The 20,764-nt window shown below is 36.8% G+C and overlaps 2 protein-coding genes and 1 long non-coding RNA gene across 4 annotated transcripts in view; 2 read left to right on the top strand and 1 right to left on the bottom strand.

Annotated features, from left to right (window-relative positions):
- Window positions 1–20,661, bottom strand: part of LOC106084744 (long-chain-fatty-acid--CoA ligase 5) — a 73,591-nt gene extending 52,930 nt beyond the window's left edge. The window contains exons 1-2 of one of the 2 annotated variants that reach the window (XM_013248644.2): window positions 20,280–20,661; window positions 19,113–19,555 (exon numbers count right to left, since the gene is read on the bottom strand). The gene's annotated coding sequence lies outside the window, so the exon portion shown is untranslated. The remainder of the gene's footprint in view (window positions 1–19,112; window positions 19,556–20,279) is intronic. The other variant, XM_013248643.2, reaches the window with a different exon arrangement.
- On the top strand, window positions 1,990–2,795 carry LOC131998043 (uncharacterized). The gene is made up of 3 exons (XR_009398505.1): window positions 1,990–2,071; window positions 2,126–2,309; window positions 2,484–2,795. It is a non-coding gene; the product is annotated as an uncharacterized LOC131998043 (long non-coding RNA).
- On the top strand, window positions 6,858–8,076 carry LOC106084746 (uncharacterized). Its single transcript, XM_013248650.2, has 3 exons — window positions 6,858–7,366; window positions 7,437–7,766; window positions 7,826–8,076. Exons 1-3 carry the CDS (start codon window positions 7,292–7,294, stop codon window positions 8,030–8,032), a joined length of 612 nt encoding a protein of 203 aa, XP_013104104.2. The 5' UTR covers window positions 6,858–7,291; the 3' UTR covers window positions 8,033–8,076.
- Window positions 20,662–20,764: the final 103 nt, after the last annotated feature.

The following is a 20,764-nucleotide window of genomic DNA, read 5'->3' as shown; positions in this document are numbered from 1 at the left end:
GGACCATATTTAGATAGAGCTGTATTGGTGCATTTTTTACCGTACTATGACGAAAAGGGTTGCCCAAAAAGTAATTGATAATAAGATATGAACCAATTTTTCATATAGTCGGCGTTGACACATTTTTTCACAGCTTGTGACTCTGTAATTGCATTCTTTCTTCTGTCAGTTATCAGCTGTTACTTTTAGCTCGCTTTAGAAAAAAAGTGTAAAAAAAGTATATTTGATTAAAGTTCATTCTAAGTTTTATTAAAAATGCATTTACTTTCTTTTAAAAAATCCGCAATTACTTTTTGGGCAACCAATATATATGTCCGAGGTCGTGGATATCCAAAGTTCGGCCCGGTCGAACTTTATACCTTTTTACTCGTTTTTATTAAGCCATAGATACGTATGTCTTAATTGAAGGTGTGTGATAGAAGGGTACGAATTCGATACAAAAATTCAGCTAGAAGGCCGCCAACCCCAAAAAAACCTTTAAACGGACGTAATGAAACAAAATGGGTCGCCTAATGTCTGGAGGTTCACCCTATACCCTAAAACACCCCAAAGGAACATGAAGGCCGTTCGAGACAATATATATTTTTAGGAACACGCCTAAATTTTGATTCATGTTTCTATACGGCCAAAAAAAAATCATTTACGAATTTTCAGAGTAATCTAAAGAAATGTAAGACATTTATTTTTTTAGTTTGGTCTCCTTATTAACGCCTTACTTTAGTCTTTCTAATCGTTGTGGAAAACCAACAAGTTAATAATACATACACTCATAGAAAAAAGTCTGCTGATTATAGCAGACAGTGCCTGCTGACGGTAAGGAGTTAATTTCGCTGCTATTGCAGCAGTAGTTCTGCTGTCATAGCAAAATGTTTGCAATTTCAGACCAGCAGGCTGCCTGCTAAAACGTCTCTTGTTTGCTGAAAGTGTCTGCTGTTCAATTTATGAATAGCTTGTTATGAGAAGAATGAAACAAAATAGAATAATTTCGATTGTCGAAAAAAATGTTACACTAATGTTGCACTTATACGGGACAACATTTTGCAAATGTCACCCCAATAGTGTAACACTTTTTGCATTTTCAATCGAACATGTTCATATACAATCATTTCGACCCAATAATATGGTAAAAATAGCATCCTTGTCTTCGGATGAAGAACTTTCTAGCAATAAATCTAATCTTTTCCATTTTATACACATTTGAACCTCGATTATCCTGATCGCTCGGTACCAAACTTAGCACTGAAAATCGAAAATCGGTCTTTTTTTAAGGTCATTAATTATATATTTATATTGATTTCATTCAATACCATAAATAATTCTATGATGTTATATACATACATCGGTATACATAAAGCGTTTTAAAATGAAAAAATGAATATACAATATGTTATATATAATTATTTAAAGTATTCATGAAGTGTTGTTTTTGGGTCTTTTGAGTTTCCTTCGGCTGACACTTCGGAATACCCAACAGTCTCGCAATCTTCGCTTTGATTTGTCATACGTATTATGTCGGTATCAGATAGAATAACACAGGATGTGACATCATCCTCGCACTCGACCCACTTTGAGAGGTCATCAATAGAACATCCAGGCGGTATTACAATGTCTGATTGTACAACTGCGGCATAGTTCGCATTTTCGTCATCTTGGGACAGCAGGTTGTTCCAAACATTGCGTAACATTTGTGGTGTTACCTTGTCCCAAGATATGGCAACTGTCTTTATATTCAATGTCTTGGCGAAATCATGTCTGCTGCCTGCAGCCAAAAGTTTTTGGACGAATTTTTTTCGGTAATTGCATTTGAAGCTTCGAATTACCCTTGATCCATAGGCTGAAATAAACAAGTGCAATTCGGTGGAAGAAATTCAACGTTTTCAGATTGCAGAACATTTATATCTGGGTGTGCTGGACAATTATCTAGAAGCAAAAGCACTTTGCAGTTCCTGTCAAAGCCAATGTTTTGTAAATGTTTTCTTACTTTTGTCACAAAATTGTTGTCGAACCACTCGAGGAAAAGTTGTTCTTGTGTTGCCCAGGCTCTCTTATTGGATTTATAAACTACAGGAAGGTTGGGAACATTTTTTAATGCTCTTGGATTGGAACTTTTTCCTATTACCATCAGTTTGCATCTGTTTGTTCCAGCCGCATTACCACAAAGCAAAGCTGTTATGTTCTCCTTGGATGCTTTGTATCCATCGATGGATAATTGTTTTCCAGTTACCAGCTAACACTTTCAAAAAATGGGCTGGTTTCGTCGGCGTTATAAATTTGTTCAGTTGACTGATTTTCACTTTCAATATATTCGCGTAAGTCTTCTACAAACAGAGTGATTCATTATCAGCGCATTATTTTTCCCCTGTCGCTTTGAGCCTGCGAATTCCATCGTTTTTGTCGTTTTTTGAATTCTTCTGGCCAACTAGTTTAATATTTCCGTTCCGAATTTATGTTTGGTTTTTTATGAAAATAATTCTCCCTTTTAGTTATTGCAAATGCAAATTTTCTCACATATCAATGAGTGCAGTCCGATTCAAGTAGAAGCTCAATGATAAGGGGGCTCCTTTTTATAGCCGAGTCCGAACGGCGTGGTGCAGTGCGACATCTCTTTGGAGAGAAGTTTTACATGGCATAGTACCTCACAAATGTTGCCAACATTGGGAGGGGAAAAACCACCGCTGAAAATTTTTTCTGATGGTCTCGCCAGGATTCGAACCCAGGCGTTCATCGTCATAGGCGGACATGCTAACCTCTGCGCTACGGTGGCCTCCTTTTTAGTTATTACTTCACCTAAAATTCACAATCAAATTTTATGGCAGGCAATAAAATTATTACATTTGGGTCAACTCACTTCAAATGGGGGTTCCCTTGAATCTTTCTTACGAAATCAACTTTTGGGTTTTCAAATTGTTTTAGTGTGTTCCTTTTTTTCAAACCATCTATAGATTCACTTTTAGAGGCAAATTTAATTAAAAAAAATAATTTTACCTGCATTGAAAGATCTTTACGCGCTCTTTTTTTTCTCTTTTGTTGTTGGATCCATTTTCGAGGAAACACCTTGACCGGTCAATTTTCATTTGGCGACTGAATGTGATTTAATATTCACCTTAAACTAAAAATAAATTTTACATCAAACAATCATGTGTGTTGTGCACGGTTAATAGAGAGAACATTAGTGACACACCGATAATAGAGGTAAAGCACAGCATGCCGGTTAACAGGGGTAACCGATTAATAGAGGCCCGGATACTTTGACGCTTTTTTCCAAACATTTATCATATTTTGTCTTCTTCTTCTGTTGTTCAAACAAAATTTGCTTGAATTATAGCCGCTGTTTTTAAGTGCGACATTCTACACCGTACACTTGGCATGGTGTAAGAAATGCAACATTTTTCCACCCGCTGTAGGCAACACCATTACAAACGAACACAGAAAATTTCGATTTCAGTGCAACATGTCAAAGAATGCAACCCTTTTTTGCATAATCAAAATCGCCATAAGATAAATAATGTGAAGAACAAGTAAAAAGGCGTTAAGTTCGGCCGGGCCGAACTTTGGATACCCACCACCTCGGGTATATATGTAAACCACCTTTCATCAAAATCCGGTGAAAATTTAATACCTTATGTCCCCATAGCCATTATGTCGAAATATGTTCCGATTTGGACCAAATACTAAAAAGTACAAGTCATTGTTCATTTGTGTATAACAAAATATTGGTCTTTTTAGTAGCTATATCTAAAAATAAACCGATCTGAACCATATACAACACGGATGTCGAAAAGCCTAACATAAGTCAATGTGACAAATTTCAGTTAAATCGAATTATAAATGCGCCTTTTTTGGGGCCAAGACTTTAAATCGAGATATCGATCTATATGGCAGCTATATGCAAATCATGATCGATCTAGACCAAATTGCAGAAATATGTGGAGGGGCTTAACTTAAATCTCTGTCCCAAATTTCGGCAACATCGGACAATAAATGCGCTTTTTATGGGCCCAAAACATTAAATCGAGAGATCGGTCTATATGGCAGCTATATCCAAATCTGGACCGATCTGAGTGAATTTGAAGAAGGATGTCGAAGGGCCTAACATAACTCACTGTCCCAAATTGCGGCGACATCGGACAATAAATGCGCTTCTTATGACCCCAAAACCTAAAACCGAGAGATCGGTCTATATGGCAGCTATATCCAAATCTGATCTGAACAGGGCCAAATTAAAGACAGATGTTGAAGGGCCTAAGAGAACTCATTGCCCCAAATTTCAGCAAAATCGGATAAAAAATGGGGCTTTAATGGGCCTAAGACCCTAAATCAGAGGATCGGTCTATATGGCAGCTATATCCAAATCTGTACCGATCTGAGCCAAATTGACGAAGGATGTCGTAAGGTCTAACACAACTCACTGTCCCAAATTTCAGCAAAATCGGATAATGAATGTGGTTTTTATGGCCCTAAGACCCTCAATCGGAGGATCGGTCTATATAGCAGCTATATCCTAATCTGGACCGATCTGGGCCAAATTGACGAATGATGTCGTAGGGCCTAACACAACTCACTGTCTCAAATTTCAGCGAAATCGGATAATAAATGTGGCTTTTATAGCCCTAAGACCCTAAATCGGAGGATCGGTCTATATGGCAGCTATACCCAAATCTGTACCGATCTGAGCCAAATTGACGAAGGATGTCGTAAGGTCTAACACAACTCACTTTCCCAAATTTTAGCGAAATCGGATAATAAATGTGGCTTTTATGGGCCTAAGACCCTAAATCGGAGGATCGGTCTATATGACAGCTATATACAAATCTGAACCAATCTGGGCCAAATGAACTTAGGATGTCGAAGGGCCTAACACAACTCACTGTCCCAAATTTCAGCAAAATCGGATAATAAAGGTGGCTTTTATTGGCCTAAGACCCTAGATCGGCGGATCGGTCTATATGGGGGCTATATCCAGATATAGTCCGATATAGCTCATCTTCGAACTTAACCTGCTTATGGACAAAAAAAGAATCTGTGCAAAGTTTCAGCTCAATATCTATATTTTTAAAGACTGTAGCGTGATTTCAACAGACAGACGGACAGACGGACGGACATGTCTAGATCGTCTTAGATTTTTACGCTGATCAAGAATATATATACTTTATAGGGTCGGAAATGGATATTTCGATGTGTTACAAATGGAATGACAAAATGAATATACCCCCATCCTTCGGTGGTGGGTATAAAAACAAGTAAAAGCGTGCTAAGTTCGGCCAGGCCGAATCTTATATACCCTTCACCATGGATCGCATTTGTCCAGTTCTTGTCACGGTATCTCTTATTAGGCAAACAAAGGATAAAAGAAAAGAATTGCTATGTTATTGGAGCAATATCAAGTAATGGTTCAATTCGGACCATACTATAGTAGAAGTCATTGTGTAAAATCTCAGCCAAATCTTGTAAGAATTGCGCACTTTAGAGGCTGAAGAGGGCCATAAAAAAACACCTCATGGAAAATTTCAGCCAAATCGTATAATAATTGCGTCCTATTTGTTTTGTGTTTGTGTTTATATGACGGCTACATCAGGTTATGGACCGATTTCAACCATACTCAGCACAGTTGTTGGAAGTCACAATAAAACATATCATGCAAAATTTCAGCGGCTCAAGAAGTCAAGACCCCACATAGATTTATATGGCAGCTAAGCCCCAAAACCCCTTAAAGTGGATTTATTTGACGATCATGACAATATGGGACTCAAATGAAAGGTATTTGGGAGTAGATTACAAATATGGTCAGGAAGTAGAAATAGGCTTTATAATTTATTGATAAAGGAAGGGGGCGGACCCTCCACCGTTACACCAAAAACACCACCAAAAATTAACAGTGGATCGATAAGGACAATATGGGTATCAAATGAAAAGTATGCGGGAGTAGATAACGAATCTGGCATGCAAATTCATGTCGAAGTATAGGGGTTCACCCCACCCCCACAGACCGCTCAAAATGGGCGCATTAGCCAATCACGGATATGTGGGACTCGGTTTGTTTGTTCCGTATAGACTGAAAAACGGGAGAACCGATTTTCTCGAAATGTTCGCATATTGTTGAGGTTGGTCTGGAACTAAACATAGACTATATAATTTTTCGGTATCGGAAGGGGGACGGACCCTCCCCCTTATCCCAAAATCAAAAGTGGATCAATCGGGACAACATAGGTATCAAATAAAAGGTATTGGAGAGTAGAATACGAATATGGTATTCAAATTTGAGTCTACGTTCCCACCGGGCCGCCCCAACCCCAAATAGTCATATTACCCGACCATGGCTATATGGGACTCAAATGAAAGGTATTAGGGAGTAGATTACGAATATGACATTAAAATATGCGTTTAAGTTTAGGTGACGGTTTTCCTCCAAAAGATACGTCAAATGGGTTATTTGACCCATTATGACAATATGGGACTCAAATGAAAAGTATTAAGTTGAGAGTAGAAAACGAATTTAATATCCAATTTTGGAGCCAAGTGTTTTGGGGTACGCCCAAAGCATCCCCTAAACTGAACTTTATTCCGTTGGGAATAAAGTAGGAATTTGGTATCTAATTTCAGTGCAAAGTACCGGTGGCCCCAAAACGGCCTCCAAACGGTTCATATTTACCGGTCATGGCAATATGGGGCTCAAATTAAAGCGATTCGGAAGTGCATCACGAACTTGATATCCATACTTGAGTCGCAATGTCTGAGGTGCTATTTTGAATAACACATTTCGTTGAGTGTAGATGCATTTGTATTGTAGTTGTCAATTAGCTCATCAATGTTATTCGGTTGGCCTTTATAATTTTCAACTAATCGACAATAGAGATACAAAAAAAATTTTATCCCGTAATGATAAGTCGCCAAAGACATAAGTCAACGAGATCAACCAGACGTGATAATCTCTGTCTGCATGATTTATCTACCGTCTAACCTCTACCATGTTAATTTGTAAAAGGCAAAAATCATTCTTGTTTGGGTTAATAATTTAAAATAAATTTGTTATATATAAACATACATATTCCTGTGTGCTAAATTTAACCTTTGCTTTCGAAACTTCCTAAATTAATAATCCAAAGATATTTTTCTGCAATTTCAAAGATAAGTGTTATACTTAGTAATATTTGACAATCGCTAGCCGAGCGTAAATATTTAATTATTAGAGCAATGGAAAATTTTTTAACTTCAATATAATGGGCAAACAAACAAACGTTTCATCCCATTCACATTTCCTTTTCGGATTTTCATACTGCTTTCTTCTCAACAAATGGCGAAACGAGCGATTTTTCTGTCTGGAACCCTGATGGTGGTATCCTTGGCCTTACACCTAATAACAGGATTGGTAAGCATCAAAGTGATCAGTTCTAAGGAATTGTTTCTCTTTAAAAGTTTATGCTGTTTGCATTTCAAAGCGTGATTTTGTCATTGATATTGATACGCTGCAATATGAATTTGATCCGAATCTAACTAAAAGTATATCGATGGAGTTAGTGAGGATTGATGGACACAATAAAATCAATGGATCATTTTCATTTGTGAATGATTTACATGCTGGTGGTATCAGAAATTGGGCGACTTTAAACCAAAACAATGGCAGACAACCACTCTTGTATAATATCAGCATTGATGGCTGTCAGTTCTTGGAGAATCTAAGGGGGAAATTTAACCCCATATTCGGTGTTGTAATGCAACTCTTAAAAAAATACGTTCGAGAACTTCCAGCCAAATGTCCTTTGAGAAAGGTTGGTGTTTCTATAAGAAATTCATTTCCAAAAGGTATTGACCAAGTGGTTACTTTCAGGATCAAATTTATACCATTATGGAATTCTATTACAATGAAGACATCTTTCCGCCATATATTCCAGACGCCAATTTTACAGCATTTCTGGGTATTAGCCACAACCAAACCTATGCATTTAGTGTTTTTTTAACGGCCCATGTGAAATCCAAAAATAGTGCCGGAATTTATTTGAGCAAAGGTAAAAACCAAAAAAGAAACAAATTTTAATAACTACATAATCGCTTAATTATTTTAATAAATCAAGTCTATTTGTACGAGGTCCGATGATGTAATAAGTAGGTATATAAACGAACTGCAAGAACATAAAATTAAGTTTTACAAAAAAGTAAAACAAAATAAGTCAGAAAAGCGAAAGTTGCCAGTGTGGACTTTATAATACTCTACACTGAAAAAAATGCGTCCTAGTTTTAAGACAAACTTAATTTAAAGTTGATGAAATTTCCAACTTTTTAAAGAGGCATTTCCTTTGCGAAAGATATTTCCCTTGATATTAAGATTTTTTTATATTCAATGGTAGGTCAACAGATCTTTAACATTGCGTCTTGTTATTAAATACGAAAATCTAAAATGACGGTCAAAATATCTTGGAATGTTAGTTGAAGTTTAAAAAAAGAGATTTTCAAAAAATAATAATTGAACAGTCATCTGTGTAATAAAACAAGTTCGGCCGGGCCGAATCTTATATACCCTCCACCATGGATCGCATTTGTCGAGTTCTTTTCCCGGCATCTCTTCTTAGCCGAAAAAGGATATAAGAAAAGATTTGCTCTGTTGTTATCAAGATATGGTCCGGTTTGGACCACAATTAAATTATATGTTGGAGACCAGTGTAAAATGTCAGCCAGTTCGAATAAGAATTGCGCCCTTTGGGGGCTTAAGAAGTAAAATAGAGAGATCGATTTATATGGGAGCTCTATCAGGCTATAGACCGATTCAGACCATAATAAACACGTATGTTTATGGTCATGAGAGGATCAGTCGTACAAAATTTCAGGCAAATCGGATAATAATTGCGACCTCTAGAGGCTCAAGAAGTCAAGATCCCAGATCGGTTTATATGACAGCTATATCAGGTTATGGACCGATTTAAACCATACTTGGCACAGTTGTTGGATATCATAAAAAAATACTTTGTGCAAATTCATTCAAATCGGATAAGAATTGCGCCCTCTAGAGGCTCAAGAAGTCAAGACCCAAGATCGGTTTATATGGCAGCTATATCAGGTTATGAACCGATTTGAACTATACTTAACACAGTTGTTGGATATCATAAAAAAACATGTTGTGCAAAATTTCATTCCAATCGGATAAGAATTGCGCACTCTAGAGGCTCATGAAGTCAAGACCCAAGATCGGTTTATATGGCAGCTATATCGCAGGACTTGATCTCATGCCTTTGATTTTGTTTCGACATTGTGCGTTGGCGCTTGCGTATGGTCTTACTGTAATTTTTATGCGCTTCAGACCCTTTATCGGCAGATCGGTCTATATGGAAACTATATCTAAATATAGTCCGATCTGAACCATATTAGGGTCAGATGTCGGATGGCTTAAAACTACTCACTGTTTCAAATTGCAATCAATCAAAATCGGATTATCGGCAGATCGGTCTATATAGCAGCTACATGGTCCGATTTGGCCCGTTCGAGAACTTAACAAGCGTGCATCAAAAAGACGTATCTGTGCCAAATTTCAGCTCAGTATCTCAATTTTTGAAGACTGTAGAGTGATTACAACAGACGGACGGACAGACACACGGACATCATTAAATCGTCTTGGAATTTTACGACAATCCGAAACGTATATACTTTGTAATGTCGGAAATTGATATTTCGATGTGTTGCAAACCGAATGACTAAATGAATATACCCCCTATCCTACGGTGATGGGTATAAAAATGAATTTGTGGTTGATTGTTTGTTTCGTATAAACTCAAAAACGGCCGAACCGATTACCTTAGATCCGAATTTGGGAGCTTCAGTTATCCAATTTTCACCAGATTGTGACAAAAGGGCGTTAACATATAAAACCTAGGTGGTGGGTATCCAAAATTTGGCCCGGCCGAACTTAATGCCTTTTTACTTGTTATATATATGACCAGCAGGACAGGGCCCCCTAGGCTGCGCCTTCTTTCACTTTTTTTTTTATTTTATCTGAGCCCTATACGGTTACGTCTGAAAATAAGTCCTGTTTGGGGGTGCTGGTACGGCCTTTCAGATATTTCGCCCCAATGTGGATATTATATTGGTGCTCTTCTCCCAAATACATTTCATTGGAGCCTTATATTGCTATGGTCGGTAAATATGTCCGGTATGGGGTTGTTTTTGGGGGTGAGGCGGATCCACATATATCAGATTAGTGCTCTGGTCTCAAATACCTTTCATTTGATTCCCATATTGTCATTGTCGGACGGCTCCCTAGGATAAAAATTTCTGTTAGTTATTATAAACTAACTAAATTTCGCTTTAATCGCCGCACCCATCTCCGAGATGTGGCGTTTTTGAAAATCGGGTAAGGGAAGGATCCGCCCATTAAAGTTTGGACGTTAGATCTACTTCATTCTCTTGGATTTGGTGGTGGATTGAAATAGCCAAATGCTTTGCCCCAAAATTGGATACCAGATTCTTAGTCCACTGCCAAAAACCACATTGAAGTGACATATTGCAATAGTCGGTATACATGTGTGGTTTAGGGGGAGTCCGTCGAGGCGTCCCTGAAACACTTGCCCATGAAACAGATACAGATTTGAGATTCTTTTTTGGCATAATTTTAAAATATGTCTAGTTTGACTACCTAGCCCTGGAAAAATATCAGCAACATGCTGTACTCTCAAATTTCTTTTGTTAGAGTCCCAATTGGCCGTAGTAGGCAATTATGACCGGTTTGAAGAAAGTTTAGAGGCGGACCCTGAAGTTATAACAGCATCGTGGTAGAGCATGACTTAGTTTGAACCCCATAACGTCAATCATTTTGAAGGTGGCTATCAAGATATTCGGGACTACGGGTCTCGTATATATATATATATATATATATATATATATTTACGAGACCCGTAGCCCCGAATATCTTGATAGCCACCTTCAAAATGATTGACGTTATGGGGTTCAAACTAAGTCATGCTCTACCACGATGCTGTTATAACTTCAGGGTCCGCCTCTAAACTTTCTTCAAACCGGTCATAATTGCCTACTACGGCCAATTGGGACTCTGTCAAATTCACGTATTTTGTTATGACTTCCAACAATTGTGGCAAATACGATCCAAATCTGTCTATAACCTGATAAAGCTCCCATGTTAACCGGTCTCTCGACTAACTCTGTTCGGTTCCTAGAAGCTTTAATTTTTGCTGGTTTGACCGGTATCAACTAAATTTATTTTGTATAAATTTTTAGCAGAGTCCATGGTGGTGAATTCCCAAGATTCAACCCAGCCGAACTTAGCACGCTTTTACTTGGTTTTTAACAATTTTATATGCTTTACTTTCGTTTTAGTTAATAGGAATTGAATTTTCTTGCATCATTTAGAAAACATCCGGATTTTGAGCTTTTCCACACAGCACTCAAAATTGTTATTACCCAACATTGAAGGATGGGGGTATATTTATTTTGTCATTCCGGTTGCCACACATCGATATATCCATTTCCGATTCTATAAAGTATAAATATTCCTGATCGTCATCAAATTCTAAGACGATCTAGCCATGTCAGTCCGTCCATCCGTCTGTATATAAAAAAAAAAAAAACTTTGCGCATATTCTTTTTTTGTCCATAACCAGGCTAAGTTCGAAGGTGGGCTATATCGGTCTATATTTTTATATAACCCCCATATAGACACCTATACGCCACTTTAAGGTTGTAGGCCCATAACAGCCACATTTATTGTCAGATTGCGTTGAAATTTGATCCATCCTTATTCAATTTGGCTGAGATCGGTCCAGATTTCGATAGTTAGTTGTATTGGGCCCTTCGACTTCCTTTTTTAGGTTGCCCAAATGAATCCAGATTTGGATGTAGCTGTCACATAGACCGATCTTTCGATTTAAAGTCCGATTTCGCTGAAATTTGACATTGTGACTTATGTTAGGCTTTCCGACATCAGTGTCCTATATAGTTCAGATCGGTCGGTTTGGATATAGCTGCCAAAAACACCAATATTTTGTTTTACATAATTGAACAGTGACTTGTATTTATGAGACCACTCAATGACCGTGCCGAATTTTTTCCAAATCGAATCATACTTTGATATAGCAGCTATAGGTACATATGATTATGAAGAAATGAGGTTTACACATATAACCGAGGTGGTGCGCATTCAAAGTTCGGCCCGTCCAAACTTAGGATTTGAACTTCACACATAGACTTGTTGGCGACGCTTATGAATATAGATAAATGAGAATTATCTGAGAACATGCCGCAAGCAGAATTCTGCTCTCAATGGCTTGCAGTTTGCGTCGTTTGCATTTTCTAAATATGCATTATTTCCTTTCCCGTGAAGGAAACTATGGCGTAATGGACGTATATAAGGTTTTCGGCAGTCTTAGCTTCCAATAAGTGTATCTTTCTTGGTTTTATTTCTTTTCATTTTACTGTAAATTTGTTTTTTTTTATTTTTTCGCCAGAGCTGCTGGCTTTGAAGAAAAATAAAACAATTACTGCCAAATTTTGAGAGCACAAAAATTTCTCTGTTATTTCAATTCTCTTTGGAAAAAAAAATAAATGACGACACCTTTAAACTTATTGTTGTTGTTGTTATTTTTTGTTAGCTTGGAAAGAGGGCATTTTAACAACAAATTTCAACTTTTGGTCGCTGTGATTCAAGTTTAATTGTTGCAGGAAATATTGCAAATTTCATCGTTGTTTTTTCGACAAAAGTTGTTGTTTTGCAAAATTATTTTTATCTGTGTAGTTGCAAAATGTTTTATGTATTTACTTCTTGTGCATTTATCATAACATTCGCTATATATTTATTCACAAATTCCTCATAACTCCCTGCTTTGTTATTTAATCACTCAAGTTTTTATTTTGAAATCGACATTGTCGCATATCATTGCCTTATTTTGAATTGCGGTTGAATGTTCATAACAAAAATAGTCTCTAATCCCGATGCAAATTGTGCTCATCGATGACTTTTTGAAAAATTCCAAAACGTTATATTGAAAATCTGATTTATGGTCACTTAGGCATCACTCACTCACGTCATTGGGCTTTTCCATAAATTCGGACATGAACGTTTGCCCCATCTAGCATCTGGTTGAGGCTTCTCAGCAACACACAAATAATTGTTTCAATAATTAAAACTTCCACATTGTATTTTGAACTTTGATACGTTACCCCCTTCCACAGCAAAGGCAAACAATCATGTGAGGAAAAGGTGAAGCTGTTTTTTATACGATTTTTTTTGTTCTCAAACATGCACTGCTTTCAGTTTCTAGCGATGAACTGATGCGAAGAGCACCATCTGTGCTAAGTAGGAAGAGGTCGAAAGGAAATAACGCATATTCTAGATTCCCACCTTAAGTTGCCTGCTAGATTGTGGAAATGGAAACATGTGTTCACTTTTATAGCTTTGACATTTCCTATCGTTTTTTTTTTTAACCTAAGTGGCCCGGACCGTGGTCGGCTTGTGGTCATCATACTTTTTTATGTGACCACAATTAAATTGTTAATGATCACTTTGGTTCTTGGCAACGAATCGGTAAGGCATTGAACGACCCTCTTATAATTTCAAATACCATAGCAAAACTGTGGCATGTTGTTTGAACAAAGTTCCTTTACAATTTGTAGTAGTTGTTGTTGTTTAAAACCCATAGTTCAGGTGCACGCAATCCTAGGGATATACAAATTTGTGCTTGAATAAATTTCAAAGTCTAAAGCCCTCCTTTTCTTGACGGAATATGTTGTAGATTGTTTCTGTAGGTCTTTTTTTTAATTTTTCTTGCCAGACTGTGCATCACTGTTATCACAAAATATAAACGAATGAATCTCAATGTAAAATATTTTGTTTACTACACATTTTTATTGCAATTCATTTCCTAAAGAGCCGATGATCGAATGTGCTGCACAAACACTCGGAACAAATTTGTTAGTAGAAACAGCAAACATCATAAAAAGTCTGCTGGAACAGCAGTACGGTTTTGCTAAAGCAGCAAACATTTTCAGCAGTTTTCAGATGGTAAAATGTTGATTGTATGGTCAAAATGTCAAAAATACTTCATCTTCGGCCCTATTCACAAAACTTAATGAAGCCTTAAAATAGGTTTTTTACAGTTCTATAAAGTAAATCTGAAAAATTAAGTTGTGTAAATAAGGCCGCTTATCTTTGAATTTTAAAGGTTTACCGAATACAATTTTACCAAATCTTCAACGAAATCATATTTTTGCTCTGATGCAAAAAATTAATACAAAAATGTCCAAGAATGTACAAATGATTTAACTAACGTTTAAGAATTCAACAATTTTAAATAGTTTCCATCAATAGTTAAACGGGCTTATTCACAAAACTGAGAGATTTCCTTTATAGAACTGTCAAATGAAGAATAAGAATAAGAATTTTAATTTAAATTTAAAAATTATTTCTTTGGGTGTAAGCGATCACTGTGGTTAATTAGTTGCAGAGTAAATTTGTCACTAAACTCAGCCTCTGCTTGGACCGCCCCAGAAAATCGAAAACCAGAACAGAATACAAAACAAAAAGAAAACAACAAATCGCTCTGAAGTTTTTTCATTTGTGAGTGGTGAGCGATAAGGATTTTTAATTGCTGCGGTTTGCATTTCAGCTAAACGTCGAGCAGACGCCATACAAATGTGTGCCGGAAGAGGTCATTGTTTTGATCAAAATGTCGCAAAATGCACAATGCCTATCTAAAAAACACAAAATTGATAGAAATTTTATCAAATATAAAATATCACAATCACATATAAAATGTTCGGTTTGTTTGAAGTTATCTACACTCAGAGAAATTTCTTAGTAAAATCAGCGAAAGTGTTCTGAAAATGGGATAGCAGTAAATTTGTGATAAAACAGCAAACATTTTCTACTGTATTCCGATGCATGGGGGCTATAACAAGTTACAAAACGGATTTGGAGCGTATTTGGCACAGTTTTTGGAGGTCGTAACAGAACACCACATGCAAAATTTTAGCCAAATCGGACAAATACTGCGGCTTGTAAGGACCTAAGAAGTCAAATCGGGAGATCGGTTTATATGGGAGTTATGTACATGACACAGTTGTTGGAAGTCATAACGAAACACTACATGCTCAATTTCAGCCAAATCGGAAAAAAATGCGGCTTGTAAGGGCTCAAGAAGTCAAATCGGAAGATCGGTTTATATGTGAGCCAGATCAGGTTATAGATTGATTTGGACCGTATGTGGCACAGTTATTAAGAGTCATAACAGAACACTACATGCAATTTTACTACATGCTAATTTCAGGCAAATCGGACAAAAATTGCGGCTTCCAGCGGCTCAAGAAGTCAAATCGGGAGATCGGTTTATATGGGAGCTATATCAGGTTCTTGACCGATTTGGACCGCACTTGGCACAGTTGTTGGGAGTCATAACAGAACACTAGATGCAAAACTTTAATCCAAAAAACCAAATCGAACAAAAATTGTGGCTTGTTAGGGCTCAAAAAGTCAAATCGGGAGATCGGTTTATATGGGACCTATATCTAAATCTGAACCGATATTGTCCATTTGCAATCTTCAATGACCTACGTCGATATTAAGTATCTGTGCAAAATTTTAAGCGGCTAGCTTTACGCGTTCGGCCTCTATCGTGATTTCGACAGACGGACGGCTCCGAAAGTCGAGAGGATCAAGAATATATATACTTCATGGGGTCTTAGACGATTATTTCGAGGAAAGAAGAAATAGTGGATATTAAAGTCTTTGACAGAAAGCCGTACCTGCTACCAAACGTAGTAGGCTCATCGCCTTTAATTTATTTTTATACCCTCCACCATAGGATGGGGGGTATACTAATTTCGTCATTCCGTTTGTAACACCTCGAAATTGTAATAGCTACGACTCTTTGTGTGCAAATAGGGCGGTATATATGTACATGGAAAATGAATATAATTTTGTTAAATTTTATCAAATTTAACAAGAGTGTGTATTCAAGTCGGTCAAACATATATAGGAGCTATATCCAAATCTAAACCAATTTTTCCAATTTTTAATGTGCTTCATCTCTTGGCCACAAAAATTGCCGGTGCCAAATTTGAATATGATTGGATAAAAATTGCGACCTGTACTTTGTTCAGAAGTTAACATGGACAGACGGACATAGCTAAATCGAATCAGAAAGTGAATTTGGGTCGATCGATATACTTATCAATCGGTGTAGCTATCTTTCTTCTGGGTGTTAAAAACAAATGTACTACAATACATTATAATACTTGTTTGTATGAAAGGTATTCGGGACTAGACTACGAATATGACATAAAAAATGAGGTCCAAGTAATTGGGGGTCGCCCCACCCTCAAATGGGAATATAATTCGATCCTAGCTAGATGAGCCTCAAATTAAAGGTATTTGGTAGCATATTAGGAATATGACATTAAACTTTGTGTCTAAGAATCTAGGTAATGCTTTACCTCCTAAAGTCGCCTTCAATTGTTTGTTTGACCCATTAAAATAATGATAGATATTTTAAAGTGGAGTGCGTCATTCAAATTTGTGCAGATGGAGTGAGGCGCCCCCCACCGAACGGCTGCATACACCAATTATGACAATATGGGGTTAAATTCAAAGTATTGGGTTGCCTAAAAAGTAATTGCGGGTTTTTTAAAAGAAAGTAAATGCATTTTTAATAAAACTTAGAATGAACTTTAATCAAATATATAATTGCCATTTTGTTCGATAACCTTTTGCCATCTTCCTGGCAAATTTAGTATTCTATGCTCATAGAACTTCTGACCTTTATCTGCAAAAAACTGAACCATGTGCGATTTTATAGCCTCATCATTGCCGAAAGTTTTACTATTTAAGGAGTTCTGCAAAGATCGAAATAAATGGTAGTCTGGTGGTGCAAGGTCAGGGCTATATGGTGGATGCATCAAACGTTCCCAGCCAAGCTCACTCAGTTTTTGGCGAGTGACCAAAGATGTGTGCGGTCTAGCATTGTCCTGGTGGAATATGACACCTTTACGATTGACCAATTCTGGTCGCTTCTTCTTGATGGCTGTATTCAATTTGTCCAATTGTTGACAGTAAACATCCGAATTAATCGTTTGGTTCCTTAGAAGCAGCTCAAAATATACCACACCCTTCCAATCCCACCAAACAGACAGCATAACCTTCTTTTGGTGGATATCAGCCTTTGAAGTGGTTTGAGCTGGTTCACCACGCTTGGACCATGATCGTTTTCGACTAACGTTGTTGCAAACAATCCATTTTTCATCTCCAGTTATGATTCGTTTTAAAAATGGATCGAATTCATTGCGTTTAAGATACATATCACAAGCGTTGATTCGGTTTGCTAAATGAATTTCTTTCAATACATGTGGTATCCATATTAAAATTGACGCCAAACAAACAAATGTAAACAAAATTTCGCGCACTTTTTTTCTAAAGCAAGCTAAAAGTAACAGCTGATAACTGACAGAAGAAAGAATGCAATTACAGAGTCACAAGCCGTTGAAAAAATTTGTCAACGCCGACTATATGAAAAATCCGCAATTAATTTTTGGGCAACCTCATTTCTTTTCCCACTGCATATGTGTGCAAGGGAGCACAATATAATCTTGGTCAATACACAATTAATACAATTAAATAACAATTTAATTCGTACTATTAAAAATATGTTCAACGCATGCCTTGTTTACCAATTACTTGCCGCGATACAAAAGAAAAGCGAATTTCTATGTCAAAGAATGTCAAAGAATCATAACAGAAAAATTAGAGAAATTGAGATACTTAGTAATAAAACGAAATTAATATGGTGAAATTCGAATAGCATGTTCTCTCTCGAAGGGTCCGTTTTTAAACGAGTGCTCTTATCCCTGCTACTGTTATATTATTTTCAAGCAAGGAAATTCCAATATAATGCTTTTGACTTGTGTTTCCTACAGTTTGTACACAATTTAAATGATTTTTTCCCCCAATCTGAATGAATAATGAAAAACTTTTTAAAGAGATTCAAATGGTTATTAAGAGAAATACTTTAAAGGACTTAAATACTTACAGATGCTAACTCTGACTGGGGTTAAACTTTAATAGTTTTACTAAAAATTGCAAGAAACATGTTTCTAAGTTCGGTTAAGAGCTCGTACAAGGCAAGCGGTTACAATTTTACCATTAGTCAACCCTAACGCTGGATACAAAACTGTTTTCTTTTCAATGAAAACAATGATGGATCTGTAGTTCTTATACATATGTAAATACTTGTATGAAACGCTAAAACCAAATGGACAAGATTTATCTGTGTCAGCAATCAAGTAAAATGGTTATAAAACTTTATATGCAAACAATGCATTAATCGAATTTTAGGATTATTTTCATAAATACGGAACAACGTTGCTTATGTTTTGTACGACACTGTATATGCTACAATGAGTGAACCCATGTGTGACTTTGAATGTTTGTCACCTCCAGAACTACGGTTTGTTTGCCTATTGATCGACCCAATTGCGAAAAAATAGCAGCATCCCTCTGAGTTGGGGTCCTGTTCGATAACTTGCACATGTCCTTTTTTAAACATCTTTGCCAAATAAGGGTCATCCTTAGTGATAACATTTAACATTTCATTGTTATTTTAGGCAGTGGAAGGAACATTTAGATACACACACACACACACCTACAAGCGCACATGCATTGGCATATGCATTTGTTTGGCAAAGAGTAGATGTATGCACGTACTTGGATTGTACATGTGTACATTTATATATATTTACACATGCTTTTATTGATGTCTAGCTTTGCCTACAAATGAGATCTCCTTCCTTTAGTACTATGTGCCGTTTGTTTTTTTTTTTTTTTTTTTGTTCTTGTAGTTGTTGACTTTACAACAAATCAATATCTCCCCGTTGAGACACGAACAACAACTAAATTCTTAATAAATGTAGAAAAAGCACACGCGCCATAACAATTATCGAAAACTGCTTAGATAGTGCAACAAAGACAATTGGTAAATGGTGGCGGCCAACCTCCAGAAGTACACCTCCGTCCATCTTGGAACATAATGGTTATGCATGTTTGTTTGTGTATTTATTGTTATATAATGATTTTTGTTTTCGATAAGGAATAACAAAGTTTTCTTCAATTTAAAATTTGTTTAACTTACCGCTATTAACTGTGGCCGTCGTATTTTTTCCTGGTATGCTCGCTCGCTCGTTCGTTAGTTCGTTCGTCTTCTTTTTCGCCTCGAAATTAAATGCTTATTTCTCTCCTGTCACAATAGTGGCGAGCAATTTTCGATTTTATCGATTTGTTGTTCTTGATTTTGCTCTTGGGTGTTTTGCAACAAATAAAATGAATGAACACACGACGATGCGATGCGATGTAAAGCGAAGCGATACGATGATTATGTATTTGTTGTGTTTCTCGCCGATTCGAAGGTGATAAAAATTGCAACTTATGTTTGTTCTGCTACTGCTTCTGTTTTATTTAGTATTTATTTTTATATTTAATTTTTTTTTTTGCACTCCCTTATGCTACGATGTCCTAAGCGAGCCTTAAGAGAGCAATGGCGTTTAGATTTGTTTCTCCTTCTCTAGACGTTACACACTGACAATGGACCAACGAGAAAAAAATAGCAAGAAGAAGAAGAAGAATGCGTATTTTTAGTAGCGTTTTTATTAGTTCAAGGATATTTTCTTTCCTTCTTTCTGCTCTTTTCCTGAAATTATTTTGCTTTTATTTATCCACTGACATTCGTCGCCTACACTATACACACAAACACGAGCGAACAATCAATTACTGTAGGTGTACGTACATACGTAAATTTGTTGACCGCCTTGGCGCACCTACTCAGAAACCTACATACAACTGTATGCATGTATGTGCATGAAAGAATAGAAGGAGTTGACTTAGGCCACTTATGTAAAATTCGGTGGTCCTGCTGTTTGTACCGTTTTGGCAAACACGTGAGTCCTGAACATTCACTGCCTTTATGATAGACAAAAAAAATATCGAACAAAAACACACACAACCTCTCATGCAGAGTAATATATTTTATGTGTAGCTAAAGGGACAAAAAGGAAAAGCCGCTTAAAATGAAACCAATAACTCTACACACGCATATGAGCAATAATCATACGACGAAAGAGCCAACCGTCGCCGCTACCGCACACAATTTTTTTATGTTATTTTTCTCATAGGAACACACAACACACTGCAACCCGTGAATTAATGCCACACACACTCACAGAGGACACGGTGACTGGTGCAAATATGTATGTATGTGAATGTGTGTGCATGCACATTATACCTGTATTTATTATTTATGTACCTTTATTCATTTAACTGTTATTATAACAAAAACACACGCGACAATAACTATCATACATATTTTTTAAGACGTCTTTTTTCACAAACCTCCTCGTTATGGCTCTGTTTTTGTCGTTATTTTTGGAGTGAGTAGTGTTTTGTATGCCCCGAAAATCCGAAAAATCAATCGACGACACCAATTATACTTCTTTAATTCCTGTTTTCTTAAGGTGAATGGGCGGCCCAAAACACTCTACAACAAAAAAAGAAAGAGGCGATATCCGACTAAACCGAAATTGAAAAAAGGAAACTATATATAAAACTGATTTCGTCGACGTCTAGTGGCTGGCTTAGCTGTTTGAAGTTTAAACGACGTTTAAACATCTGAACGAACGACTAAAGAATAAATAAAAGCAAGCAGAACCCACGTCGTGAGCATGCCCATTGCCTCGTTACTCACCCACTTGCAGAGGGGGTTGGAACAGGCGACTTTTGTAAACTAAAGTG

The sequence above is a fragment of the Stomoxys calcitrans genome, chromosome 1 (genome assembly GCF_963082655.1).
Source record: "Stomoxys calcitrans chromosome 1, idStoCalc2.1, whole genome shotgun sequence".
In the NCBI taxonomy this organism is placed as follows: Eukaryota; Metazoa; Arthropoda; class Insecta; order Diptera; family Muscidae; genus Stomoxys; species Stomoxys calcitrans.
The sequence above is the reverse complement of the archived record's forward strand: the minus strand, read 5'-3'. Positions and strand labels throughout refer to the sequence as shown.

What these genes read in the sequence shown, in the direction of transcription:
- LOC106084746 (XM_013248650.2), top strand. Translation starts at nt 7,292, where the DNA reads ATGGCGAAACGAGCGATTTTTCTGTCTGGAACCCTGATGGTGGTATCC. An exon ending in TACACCTAATAACAGGATTG is followed by an intron (nt 7,367 to 7,436) that starts GTAAGCATCAAA and finishes TGCATTTCAAAG; the next exon opens with CGTGATTTTGTCATTGATAT. An exon ending in CCAAATGTCCTTTGAGAAAG is followed by an intron (nt 7,767 to 7,825) that starts GTTGGTGTTTCT and finishes GGTTACTTTCAG; the next exon opens with GATCAAATTTATACCATTAT.